At 31.2% G+C, this 15,351-nt stretch overlaps 1 protein-coding gene across 5 annotated transcripts in view; it reads right to left on the bottom strand.

Moving 5' to 3' along the window:
* LOC111618414 (RISC-loading complex subunit tarbp2-like) overlaps window positions 1–15,351 on the bottom strand; it is a 52,218-nt gene that overhangs the window by 6,865 nt on the left and 30,002 nt on the right. For all 5 annotated transcript variants that reach the window (XM_023359951.1, XM_023359949.1, XM_023359948.1 and 2 more), the window contains 2 exons: window positions 1,024–1,127; window positions 680–950 (listed from right to left, as the gene is read on the bottom strand). In XM_023359951.1, coding sequence (XP_023215719.1) covers window positions 680–950; window positions 1,024–1,127 — 375 coding nt within the window. The remainder of the gene's footprint in view (window positions 1–679; window positions 951–1,023; window positions 1,128–15,351) is intronic.

The following is a 15,351-nucleotide window of genomic DNA, read 5'->3' as shown; positions in this document are numbered from 1 at the left end:
GCACACTGTCTTTAGCAATGAATCCATATTCTGTTTGGGAACAAACAACTACTGTGTAAATGTGTGGAGGACCACTGGTGAGCATTTCAACCCTACTTTAACTATTCAGTGGCCCACTGCTGGTATGCTAATCTGGGAGCCATCACCTATGACAATTGATCACTACTAGTAGTGGTGTGAGGGACATTGATGGACAGTGGTATGTTCAGAAAATCAGTCACCCTCATGTTGCCTATCAGAAGGGCAGAAAACAGTCATTTCCAGCAAGATAAAAGCTTGGTCACACAACTAGGATTTCTCACGAATGTCTCCATGTTGCCACAATTTCTTAGCCTGGCCAGTCTCCAGCTATGTCATCCATCGAGTATTTATGGGACCCTAGCTTTGGCAATCTGCAAGTGTGAAGATCTGGAACAGCAGTTGCAACATTTATGAGCAAATCTGTTGCAAGCTTATGCCTGACCATATTGTTGCACATATCCAGACAAGAAGAGAGTCTACAAGGTACTAAAGATTTTCATTTTTTAACAGGATATTGTCCCTTTGCTTTAATATTGTAATCACTATTACCATGGCCATTACAATTGCAATAATAAAGTTTCATTCAATCCTAATGCCCCCTTCTTGGTGCATAACTTTATTTTGTCAATGGGTGTATATAGTGACAATATGAACTTACCACTAATACTAAGATCACTAACTATGGTATATTTAATTGGGAAGTCTTGCTCTTCGGAGATCATTTCAAGCATGCGAACAAAATCTAAGCTATTTCCATTGAGATTTGTTGACTGCAAACTTATAAGCGTTTCTTTTGTATTTAATTTCAAATCTTTCAAAAAAGTAGATAATTCTTGAGCATAGTTCGACGAAAGGGAGGTTGTAGTTTTTTTTTCTTTCAAATTATATATTTCTGTTACATCAGGATACGATATGCCATTCTGCTTTGACTAAAATCAATTCATATAAGGTAATTAATACCAAGCATACTGCAATAATTTCTATTTGCTTCTAAGATATTACCTCTTCTGCTGGCTGATCTGCATTATCTGTAATCATTGTTTTTAATTTTTCTAGCATGTTATGGGCAGCTTGACGTTTAGCCAGTCTCTTAGATTTTCCACAACCTGAAGATTTAAAAAATGATAATAATAAAATACTTCTCTGTTGTCCTAACAACATTAATATTTTATAAAATTTAAATAATTTAAAGGAGAATTAAAAATAATATTACAAGAGAGAGAATTTGTACATCAAGTGGTTTATAATGAAACTACAAGACAATAGACAAGTTATTATTGTATTATTACCTTTACTATAATATTCTAACTATTGCATTACAGAAAATTGCAATTTATCTGGAGAGTAATCCTGTAAAAGCTATGCTCTTTGATTTAGAAAATGAATAATGTTCCAAAATTTTTCTTAGACTTCATACAAAGTATTATCAGTGTGCATACAGAGATGTGTACAATAAACATTGTGGAAACAATCCTGCAGCATAATAATGCTCATCCCACTTGGCTTCTCGCCTTGAAAGAAATGGAATTTTATGGAAAGCTCTTCCATAATCTGAATCTGGCACCCTCCAATTACCATCTTTTAGAATTTGTGAAGGACCAGATGCAAGACCAACACTATAAGAACAGAGAGACAATCCAGCAAGCTGTGAATCTGTGGGTTCATTCCAATATGCATCTGTCTCAGCCACAACCAATGCACCAGTGAATGGTTTAATTCTTTAAACATCAGCCAAAATCTGCATAATCCATTCAAGACAAAATCATCCAATGGGAAAGTTATATTGACTGGTTTTTCTATTTGAATTCCTCTTGTAGCCTGAGAAGTAGAAACAATTTAATTTTTACATATTTGGAAAGAAATAATTTTTAGAGCGTAAAGAGTTAATAAGCTTTAACTGGAAAATCTGGCAACTAAACTAGATGAGAAAGCATTTGCAGACTTATTTTATCAAAATAACTTTGAGTTAATACAGTTGAGTAGTAAAAATAGTGTTAATAATATAACCTAGGAGGCAGCCATATTTCAACAGAACTCACCATATTTACAGCCCAATGAGTGAAATGTGCATAAGTCACTGCACCAATGAACTTGTTGGTGAATATCAAAACACATTTTAATACATCATAGTTCACTGATATGCTGTTTGATGCATACTGGAATGTTCCCAAAGTCTTTGGATGGTGGGATCAGAGTTTTTCTGCAGAGGTGTATTCAGACTTTCAGAATAATGGGAAAAATTTCTTCAAAGAAATATTGATTATGTAGGAAAATAAATCAAAGTGTATGTATTAAGAAGCAGTAATGCAGTACTTTTTCAACAATGAAAACTCTTAATTTGTCAATGAGATCACATACTCACTGAAAATATCTCAACAATTACTAACAAAAATGTAGGCAACATAACATGCACTAATAAAAATGAACAATAATTACAACTAGTGAAACTATAGACACAGAATTAATTAACACACTAAATACACTGAATTAGATCCATACAAGGCCTACAAATATTCAAAATACATACATACATCAAAATGAGTATGGAAAAGTCTATACAGTAGAGCCTCGAAAACTCGGCACTCCGGATAACTCGGCCACCCCCTGGCAGGGCAAAAAAATCCTTAGTTAATTAATTTTCATGATAAAGACAGCTTTATGCCTCATAAAGTATTTTTCTGAGGTCTGTCTTATCAGGTAAATTACTGTACACAGTGTATTCATTAATTTTCATTTTCATGTATGTACTTTTCCTTTGTTTAAGGGTATTTGGTCAGTTTATTCTCTGTTGTATTCTCAAGTAAACAATACATACAACTACAGTACAGTATTTTCTGAGAAAACACTCATATTTTTTAACCCCATTCCCGATAACCCGGCATTTTCACAAACTCGTCCACCCTTCGGTCCACATTAGGCCGAGTTTTCGAGGCTCTACTGTACTACCTAAGTACACAAATATTACCAAAATACTTTCAATCACAATTAACATTTTCATACATTATAGTAACTACACAGAATAAACTAGTTACAAACCATAATCTTAAAATATAATCATAGACCAGTGGCGTGCAGTCATTGGAAGCGGTGGAAGCACTGCTTCCCTTATATTTTCTAAAAAATAAATACATACTGTGCGATTATTTTCATATAATTAAAATTAATATTTTATTATAACTGCATTATGTATCTTATTACAAATTTCTATATTACATGTGAAAAAAAAACAATAAGATCGCTATTGTATATTCGAATGTTAGTGGCAGAATGGAAGCACTGTATTGTCAGCTTCCAAACAGCTAGATTATATTCATTCGCACATGCACTTTACAAAGCACCAACCTCACCTGGTTTAGCTGGTGGAAACTACAAACGTATAATGCTTCCAATGATTCTATCCCGAACCGGTTCTGGGCTGTTAGCCGCCTGCCTGCTAGATATTTGGCTGCCCTCGCCTGATTATGTGAATCATGAGTAGATTTATAACTTAACCCAACCGATAAGAATTTACTGGTATGTTTTTATGATAGTTCTGTATAGTTGACAGGAGTTTTAAAAAAATCCATTAAAATATGATATTTTTATTCCGCTCTCCCATCTTATATCACTTATAGATTTCAATGTTAAACCAGTGATATTACAATTTAGTATGTCCCATCTTTAAGGGGATGTAGAAAAAAACATGTACAATTCTTGTACAATGTTAAAAAATTAACTGTTACTTTGGCAGCATCATTTACAACTAAATTTAATGAATGAGAGAGATGCACGGGGTACAGAAAAAGCTCTAGAATTTATTTTCCTTAAATTTATGATTTATGTATCCATTGTCATAAGACTTTGTCTTTCCACTTTTTTCCCGAGATTACAAATATTCATGTACAAAGTAACTGATTTCGACTTATTTCTACTTAAGTAATAGTTAAATAATTAGGCAATTAGAGAATTGGGGACATAAATAAAATCCTGATGCCTGATGAGAGCCAAAATTTTACTTAAATAAAAGCTTAACTGAACCAATCTCTAGTCAAGTACAGTGGGATTGATTTCTTCGTAATATTAGACATAATAAAGACAGAAATTTTTCCAGTTCAACGAGAGTGACCGAAAAGTTGTAAATTTTGGAAATTTCTATGGTCCTAAAACGAATTAATTAGAAAAAAAAACGACGAACAATCTATTAAGTTTAATATATTTAGATTTTTACAGCTATGGTGAGAAACGTTTAAAATATACAACAACTTGTCGCATCCTTTGAGATATACTAGTGATGCAACAAAAAAGGCATTTGACATTGACCAGTATCGGCACCCTCGGGATTTGGCAGTCCACCTGTATGCACGCTCTGCAACCGACTCTGATTCCTTCCATTAGCCACTGGTAGCCAGGACGCTATTTGACTAGGTGGATTGTTTTAAGATTTAAAAAAATAATAATATTTTGTTATTTTTATCTACATTTCTTTACAAAGCTATATTTAATTATAATTTTCTTTAAAAGTATATTCATACAATTGAATATTTTGTACCAGGTATGTATAATTGTATATCCATCACACATTTTACCAAGTATGTTTTTATTATTTTATTTTTAATTGTAGCCCTTGAATCCGTAAGTAATATAAGATGGGAAAGCAGAATAAAAATATCAAATATTTTAATGAATTTTTTTTTAACTTTTTAAAATTTTATACAGAATTATCATAAATCATAACTATACAGAACTATCATATTTTTATGATAGTTCTGTATAGTTATGATTTATGATTAACTATACAGAACTATCATAAAAATATGATAGTTCTGTATAGTTGACAGTGAATTCTTATTGGTTGGGTAAGTTATAAATCTACACAATTACATTCTGAATTGTGGCTAGCGATTCAGAATATAACTGTGATATGAAAAATACATTTAGAAGTCTATGGTTTTTACTGGCTTATCGAAGAAACGAATACGAATGGACCCTAGACCATCACGCGCAATAACTGATTGTCCCTGGAAGTCGGCTTCTTACAGAAACACAGCTTCACTATCATCAAACATCATGGCACACCACTGTCATAGACAGACATACACTCAAAACAGACAAATCATAAGTCTGTTTGACAAAGAAGACTGGAAACACAAATAAAGGCAGGCTGATAGAATATAAAAATACAAAACTCCCAAAATGAAAGATTAAGAAAATTAAAACACACACACACAGCACCAATAGCACAATACACATGTAGAAGAATACATTGATACTTTCAAATAAAACTAGCTGCCAAGTCACAAAAACTGAAACAACACAAAACCTGTATGCTATGAAAACAGTCAGGACAACAGCATAACAACAAAAATAACTCTCAGATGATTAGACTAAAGAACAGACAATCAGTCTGCTCTTTGGTCCAAACCAATCATGCACAAAAATGAGGCAAGCTGGATCAAAGAGGAAGAAGAAAATGTGCAGAATACACCAATCATGAAGTGTGTTGAAATAAACACACACAGCATTCAAACTGCAGTGCAAAGAACACACATTTAAGCTGGATATCCCATATGAGTGATTTTACCTGCCAAGCCAGCATACAATCATGTGACTATCATACAATTTGCACTGCTGATATTCACTATGCTTCATTCGTTTACTATCTAGCATAAAAAGTAGAATAAATTAAAGTTGGATGATGACAATGCAATCTTAGCAATATGCCTGTTCTTTGTGGAAAAAAGAAAAACAAAACAAAATATTGAAATTATTATTATTATTATTATTATTATTGTCATTTTCCATCTTTATACTTTCAATCCTTTCTACCAAAACTTTCAGAAAACTTACAAATTTCTATTAAATTCTCAATTGCTACATTCATTCATCTAGCTATATTGTAGAAAATGATGTCAAACTATATAATGACATTCACTCATTATTGATTCATACAAGGAAAAAGTTCATCCAGCTCAAGCATCTAATTCATGCCTAACCATATAATTCTGATGCTCATTTTTTCTAGGTTGTGCATGCACAGCATTCAAATCATGTACCAAAATCACTCTCATGTGGATACTCAGCTTTAGAGGATAACTAGTACAGATAACATTTATAATTTCTGGTACAAAAACATCTTGCACCAGGAATTAGCCAAACATTTTACATTCACAATCAACAATCCACAAATTATGTCAAAATTTCTTACACAGAGCATCACATATACAAAATCCAAAATGACAACATCAAAGACCCTATACAATATACACCAATCACATGCCTCCCTATATCCTACACAATACAAATGCAATACTCACTTTTTGCATCACATAAATACACATTTTCACAGAGCAACAAAAAGGCTATCATAAACCACAAGGGATTCATAGATTCAGTCATTCTATAACAAGCACAGAAACAACATAGAAACCTGCAAGGGACATATACATATTACAGGAAGGCATTTGGACAGCATTGTTCACTTATGGTTATTACATATACTACACCTAAACAATATACATCCAACACTCATTACATTTTTAGAAAACAATGCTATATACCTCAGATTTCACAACACATATCAAAACAAACAAAATACATATTAGGCTAGACATTTTACAAGAGATTTATTAAGTCCACTGTGATTTTGACTGACTTTAAACTCACTCTAATAGATTAAATGATACTAAATACAGAAATAATGCCAAACACAACACAATACATATTATCTCATGCAATGGCATAGCAAATATAACCGGTGCCTGGGGCACGACACTATATTGGCACCCCTCTGCAAGTGGGTCTATTATGCATGGGGCATAATAGGCCCCCTTGCCCCCTCGCTACACTAGTGGATCTTCTTTCCGTATTCCTTGATATCTGTATTCTCCTTCCCAGCTCTTCTTCTCGAATGACGATTTTTCACCTTTCCTCTCGCGCCAGTCTCCTTTGACCAATTAAGTGTCACTCCTTATTCTCTAGTGACCCATCGGGCCATTGGGTCAACCAATTACGGTGAGGTCAACAGAAGCCCAAAGTAAAATTTATGAAGGGAAAATGGTGGAAGAAAGAGAAAAAGAAGAGAGAAAAAAAACAAGGCTCAACAAGCCACACACTAACAAATAGATAACAAATCAAGTAGCTTCAATAACGCTCGCTCGCTTGGGAGTATTTAAATCAGAATCACAAATCACATGTAAACAAAATAAACAACTGCACGAGAAGTGTCAAATTTGAACGAGCTAGTGCACCGCCTGCGCACACCACTCATTCCCTCTTGCTCATTTGTGAAGCATGTGAGTCGTGGACGAGATTGTTTGATATGAATTGGTTTATTTTGATTTTTAAATTTAATAATTGGCAATTTTGCGTGCCCCCTTTGAAAGGAACCCGGGGCACGTGCCTTACTTGCCCTACCTTAGCTACGCCTCTGATCTCATGTATAGTACATAAACAATACAAAATTCTAAGCATCCATACAAGCACAGCCAAAATTGCCTGTTATAAGTTGCACACATATTACCAACATTCAAATGGATTTTGGCCTAAGCAAATACAGAACACTTCAATAGAAAAAAGGAATCTCAAAGAAAGGCAATTTTGTACTCAGAAATGGAGATGTCATTGAATCCATTGATGAGGAAAGTCTACAAATATTTTGGATTACAGCAGGCCAAACTCTCAGAACATGTCACAAATGAAACAGACTAACAAAAGAATACAACAGCAGATAAAACTCAATACTAACAACACAGTTGAATGCAAAGTATACATTTAAAGCAATCAACACATATATCATCCCAGGACTCACATATTCATTTGGAATTATACATAGCACACAAACAAAACTAGAACAAAAAAATACAAAAAACATTAACACACAGCAAACACTACACTGCAAGAGTTTTTCTGTAGAACTGTAGAAAACAAAAACATCAAAATTACACAAAGCTGTAACTCTTGCAGACTAAAATAATATACTATTAAACCAATACAAAACTGACCTGGATTTAACACAGTACACAAATGCAGGAACATCATCAAGCAGTCTCAAACTCAAATGGAGAGCCATAGTAGGAATTCAAATAATCTCAACCAGGATCATGTTGTCAAAACTGCATCAAACTGATGAAATGATTCATAGATGCCTCTTCAGAAAGATGGACAGGTTCATGATTGCCATATAAGACCAGCTCAGAAATACAAAAAAATTACAGAAAGCATATCTTAAAAGACACCACTTACAGACAAAATTTGTAGGAAATGCCACATCATATATGAAACTATACAACACATCACATCACATCAGGTTGTGAGCTTTTAGCACAAACAGGTTACTCACATCAACAAAACAAATAGCAAACATAATACATCAAAAGCTTAAACACATACAAATTACTATACACACCCACAAACCATACTATAAATACAAGTATATGCCTCAGATGATCATAGAAAATAACACACACAAAATATACAGTAACTGAGTCATAGTCAGACAAAAACAAGTCAATATAAAAGACTAGATAATCACATTCATTGACAAACAAAACAAGAAATCACATATATCATAGACATAGCTATAACACCAATAATATACAGAATAACAACTGAAAAATTTAGCAAATGCCCAGAATTCACCCAAGAAATACAGCATCTGTAGAGAATGGATAAGGTACTGTACATATAATGCCAGTAGTCCTTTCTTGCACAAGAGTCACATGTCATATCACATATATTACACAAAAGTCTTAAAACATTAGTCCCATGGTGGCCAAACTGCAACTCATATATATATATATAACTGTTCTAATAGAGAATGTTGCTCTCATATATTTCTAATATACCATACATGGCTCCTATCATAACAAAGTTTGGCCACCCCTGCATTAGGCCTTAAATTAGAAAGCAGCCATACTAAACTCATGCCACATAATTAGGGAATTCTCAAACACAGAGACATACTCTCAACAATACTCTCAACAATACTGTAGTTATATGATATTTGCATAAGTTTTTCTGTAGCTATGTCTTGACCTTGGTTTAGCATAGTACTAGACATGAATATTAACTGAGTAGGATACAATCCATAAAAACCATAATAATAATAAATGCTACAATAAACTCCAAAAAATTAAATAGAAAAGTATTTTAACATGAATAATATCTGTAGTATATCTGATGTTTAAAGAGATATCTGGAGACAAGATGAGTTTTCAATGGCAATGCTATAGGTGTAACTTTACCACTGAAACCGTTATTGTTGTTATCACTGTTGTAGGATCTATGTACAGTATCTAATGACTTTGTTCAAGAGTCAGCCACTTAGCTGTTATTCACTATAGAGAATTTAACAAATGCTAAGATTGACAATTGACCTCTACATAGTTTCTGAGAGTGATCATATAGAAAGGGATAAATTACCAAAAATTTTTCAGCTTTCCAAGTGAACAGTTAAGTGGGAGATCATTAGTTAAAATGTTGCTGTACAAAACAAGAGAGAACTGAAGATGAGACATATATATTTGTATATGCATTTTTGGTAGTTTCCAGAAAAATTCTGATAGAAGATTAATATGTGCAGCACAAAGGATTTTTCACAATTTTTAAAGCTCTTAGTAAGTTTAGACAAAGGAAAAGCTGTTGGGTGAGCTTATACTTGCAATTTAAAATTAAGAAATAATTTACAGCATTGTGTAAACCACACTTGCTTTCAAACTGGTTTTAAAACATATCTGTGTTTCAGATTATTCATAGGAAATTATCTACAGATTATCACGCTGCTAGTTATATCTCTGAAATATGGCACTCTTATTTTAAAAGTTTACATAAAATTCACTTAAAGATACACAAAAGTCTTTACAATTCATCCATTCTCACATCACAAGAATAACAAATTTCTTTGGCAAAGTCAAACTTTTTATGTAGGCTCTCCCTGCCACAATATTCCAGAAACTGTAAAACTCCCTCCAACAATAGTTATGGTTTCAAAAATTCTTGATTAATTAAAACCTGGACAATAAATTCATTTAAATATACACAAGTTTTTACAATTCATTCATTCTTATGTCACAGGAACACAATTTTCTTTGGCAAAGTTGACTTTTTATCTAAAGACTTTTGTGTATCTTTAACTAAATTTTTAAACAAATTCATTGTCCAAGTTTTAATTAATTCTTATTTTGCTGTAGACTCAATTTAGTGACAAAATAATATCCCATACCTAATACTCAACATTCAACATCACTCACCTCTCAGCAAGTTGTCAGCTATATCATAATCATCAGATTTTAACATAGTTTTAAATGACATCCAATAGAATAAATTTATTTGATATAATCCATTATTTTAACATAAATTCTGCATGTAAAAGTAAGTAATATGTTGGTATCTTCAACGGCAGTGAAATTGTTTAGATGTTAATTCTATTTTAAGCTGTAAGTCACACTACGAGGATTCCCTAACATTTTTCTCCCTCTCAATTTTTCAACATTTTTATTTTTGAACTGAATCCCTGTTAGTCTCCTGACTGGACATTTTATTTCAGACACTCAAAATTTTAGCAAAAAAGTTTTCAACCACAACTGATCTTACAGGGAATTCTCACAATATAATTCTTTGTACAAATTATTGTCAGCAATTCACAAGGGAAAGTAGTCATGCAGGATATAGTTACTTTATTATTTTGGTTACAATTTTCTCACTTGAATTAGCAAAAAGCCTAGAAATCCAAAGCTTTCAAATTATACACAATGGTTATAACTTTAAAGAATTATTTGAAATTATAATAATTTTCACGAGATTTTTTACAATTTTATTGTATTGAGGTGGTGAAAGCCTATAAAAGAAGATCAACTTTGCCAAGTAGAACTGTTCCTGCAATGTGAAAATGGACAAACTACAGAAACTTTGTGTATTTTCTTTGTGTGAATTTTAATTAAATGGTAAGTATTAAATTAGATAACTGATTATTTATTTATTTATCAGAGTGGTTTTACCCATGATATGGGGAATACAAAAAAAAAAACTATTACAAAAACAAATTCACTGCAATATTGCATAACAAACCATAATTAGTAAATGGAATCAAATAATCAAATTCATGGAAGAACTAGCCAACAAAAAAAGATAACACCCACCTAAAAAAGCAGAAAAAATGAATATTGTGTTAATCCAACAGATAGTCTCCTGAAATCTGTAAGCACAAAACACACTTATAAAGTAATGAAGCAACACCACCTATGAGAAAACCAAGTAATCAAGAATATGAAACAAACCCAAAATGTAAGCCAAACTGTCCAAGTAATAGGTAAGAAACAAAAAACAACAAAATATTACAACAGAATTTATCTAAAAATAATTCATAATAGTAAGAATTACCAATAAATTCCATAAATTGTTTAAAGGAAATAAAAGAATTACCAAAAGCACATTCACAAAGTTTTGAGAAAATAGTCACAAACTTAGCTATCACATGATAAAAATCCAAACATCGATCATCTGAACGGTGTATCTCTGCAATAATTATGCAAAAAATTTAGAAAATAACATCTAACTTGCATTAAACAGTAATACAGTATTATTGTTGTAAACATATCTATCTAAAAACAATTTAAATATTTATACCAAGTATTATAAGAACTCAAACTAATACACTTATTCAAATCTAAAATATAACAATCAAAATAATTTAATTTTAATAAATAACAACTATTAAAATTATTTAATAATTCATCAAAATTAATATTATTATTAACACAATTACTCCAAAAATATTTAGACTACATAAAATTACTATTATTCAAAGCATAATATAAACACCTCTTAAGAACTTAACAGTTAAGAAACATGAATAACTGTTTTGCAACCAAATCCATCATTCTAAAAGCCAGTTCAAACACCGATTTAGGACAACCAAAGATAAAGGTAATATCTGAATCTTAAGGAATGTTCATTAACTTAAAGTGCAAGACAAGCCATACAGTTTTTAATAAATGTAGCTAACACAATATCAAAAGATTCTGATTGAAAATCCCAAACCTCAGACACATATAACAGAGAGGAAGTAACAGCTGCATTAAAATCCTCAAATAATCACTCATATTACATAATTTGACAGATCTATACATCTGTATTACCTTATCAGTTTTGATAAAGGTGTTCCTTTATACTAATCTGAATATGATTATAATATTTTCCATTACATTTAAATATAACTTCAAAATATTTATACTGTGAAACTATTTGAATTACTTCATTTCTAAACCACCATCTATAATATTTCGAACATTTACTCCCATTTAGAAAAAACAACAACTTTAAATTTTAAAAAACTTAATTTAAAATGATTTTCTAATAAGTAATTATCTAAAATATTAATTAGTCCCAGTAAACATCTAACTGAATCAGCAATCAAAACAATATCATCTGCATATGTAAGTATTTTGACATTAATACCATCAACATAAATACATTCATAACTGGAATTATTTATACATTCTATTAAATCATTTAAATATAAATCATTATTTTTTGTCCTCCAGACCATTGGCTAATTCACTACAAAATCTTAACATATTCCTACACTTTCCTGACATTTTTAGTGTGTTAGTGTTAAATTCTGTATTTTCTCACTATCTTACTTTTAAAATAATTTTTATTTTACATTTTTTATTGTTTACTTTATATATTCATTACATTAAAAAAAAATTTCATTGCACAAGTGAATACATTATATGTTCTAGAACAAGGGTGGGCAACCTTTTTTATAACATGGGCCAGAATAAATTTTACGTTTTTTCCGCGGACCATAGTAGTTAATTGACACCTTGTGACCTGTAAATTTTTAGTCTGCAAATATGAAATAAATAAATAAATAAAAAGAAATTAACTACTACAGTCGACCCCCCCATAACACTGTTGATTATTCTGTTTTATATGAATTCCATGTTGTATGAGTCACTTAGATTTTACAAATGCGTGTGCCGGGCTGTGAACGGCTCACCTATTTGTAAAATCTAAGTGACTTTAAACACAATAAAAACAGCACTATGTAGTTGGATACGACAGACATTACATTTTCTAATTGCATAGCTTTTGCACATAGATTTTCTTGATGGATGATGCGATGAGATATAAATAATTTAGGAAAATTCTGTTCTCCCATTTTTTGTTTGAATAAGGAAATGACTCCCTTATTTTTTCCTGTCATTGCTGCCACAACACTTCAGAAAATAATATTCAATTTAAACTAGACGAATTACATCGAAAAATATTTATTTATAATTTCTTCTAAACATCTTGCGGGCCGGATAGAAACTCTTCGCGGGCCGTAGCTGGCCCGCGGGCTGCCCACCGTTGTTCTAGAATTCCCTTCACTTGTGAATACATTTTCTAAAATAGCTTTTAAAACTGTTATTTTTGTGTTACCTAAATGACACCATAAAATTGAACTTTTGAATATATTCTTAAAGTTATCAATACTATACTACAAGCATTATTCTCATTAAACACAAATAAATTCGTATTTATATTTCATAGCATATATTGCATTTTGTTAAATAAAACTGCTTCTAACAAATTAATTAATTTATTTTTGAAATGCTACTAGAGCAGATTTAAAAAATAGAGTTTCATGTAAAATCACTTGCATCTGAAACATGGTTGATATGATATAATCAAATTAGAGGAATGAACATTTATGATTTATTACCTGCATATTCAATAAAGAATGCAATAGTAAATGATTAGTGCATAAAGAAATAAACACAATAAAGTACATAAAGAATAAGTTGAAACCCAAGCTTATAGCAATGTACTCAAAAATCTGAATAGAAAGTCCTTCATATAAAATATTGAATAAATTAGTAAAGTATTAATATTTATCTATCTATAAAAAAATTATCAACATATCAATGTCTGTAAATTTCTGATATTACAATCAATCTAATTTTTGTATCTTTATAAAATGCTTAATTTCAGATAGCCAACTGTTTAAATTTTTCACAAACATTTTCAAGAACATTTTTGCCCTGTTTTAGGACAGTTTCAGCTTCTTAACATACTGAAGTTGCTGTTCCAATTGAATTCGAACATTGTTTATGTGTCTTCATTTTCATTTTATGAAGTTTGAAAATGATATATTTTCAAACTTTATATCATTTTTGACAGATTGAACAATAATTCCAACTATACACTTTTGATCTAATTTTTTAATAAAATCAACCCCTATGCATGTGTAGTATTAGTATCACTTTCCAGTTCAACTAAGTGTTAATTTCCTCACTTATATCACACTTCCTTCTTCATTCTTCCAATCATTTAACTATATCCTCCCAATATCTTGTGTCTAGCACTCCCATTCATATAGTGTCCAGTTTTTCAAGTCATGTTCATTAATGATGATTACATGCTTTTTTAAGATAAAAATGAAGCACTGCTCCAGAATTCTTATCATCATACCAGCTTCTAAATACTACAGCTTGTTTCCAACATACATTTATTTCTTTTTCTAAGGCCCATTGCATTAAAATTGCTGTTTGTGGGGTATTGGGCAATACATTTGAAATGTTATTTGACCCTGAGATTCACTGCTATGTAAGTGGATCCTATATAAAAATGTTTGTTACACCCTTTGCTTAATCCAATCACTTAAACTCCCAGCTTTTTAACTTCTGTCACTTTCTCCTTGATTTCTTATTTTCTGTGCCAACTGTAGGTTGACTAGTAACTGCTCTTTTCAGTAGGGCTCTATATGCTGCAATTTACAAGCTTAGTTGAACTGGAAAGTGATACTAATACTACACATGCATAGGGGTTGATTTTATTAAAAAATTAGAACAAAAGTGTATAGTTGGAATTATTGTTCAATCTGTCAAAATGACATAAAGTTTGAAAATGTATCATTTTCAAACTTCATAAAATGAAAATGAAGATACATAAACAATGTTTGAATTCAGTTGGAACAGCAACTTCAGTATGTTAAGAAGATGAAACTGTCCTAAAACAGGGCAAAAATGTTCCTAAATATGTTTGTGAAAAATTTAAACAGTTGACTATCTGAAATTAAGCATTTTATAAAGATAATATGGAGCCAGAAACACAAGGTACTATTTTTTATAATATTAAAGTCACTTTACACTTATTGATTATGGAACATAATTTTTTAATTATAAATTAAAATGAGCACATATAGAGAGGCTATTCTTTCTCAAAATTTCAAACATAAAATTAAGTTTTTTTTTTTTTTTAAACTACAGAAACATTGCTTTAAAAATAGTAAAAAGTCATTGCTTTAAAAATAGTAAAAAGTCAAGTAATGTTGCTGCACATTGCACAGCAATGTGCAGCAACATT

This window comes from Centruroides sculpturatus, unplaced genomic scaffold (genome assembly GCF_000671375.1).
Source record: "Centruroides sculpturatus isolate CEXI.00-Female unplaced genomic scaffold, Cexi_2.0 scaffold10, whole genome shotgun sequence".
Classification (NCBI taxonomy): Eukaryota; Metazoa; Arthropoda; class Arachnida; order Scorpiones; family Buthidae; genus Centruroides; species Centruroides sculpturatus.
Note: the sequence above shows the minus strand (reverse complement) of the source record. Positions and strands in the feature narration are given on the sequence as shown.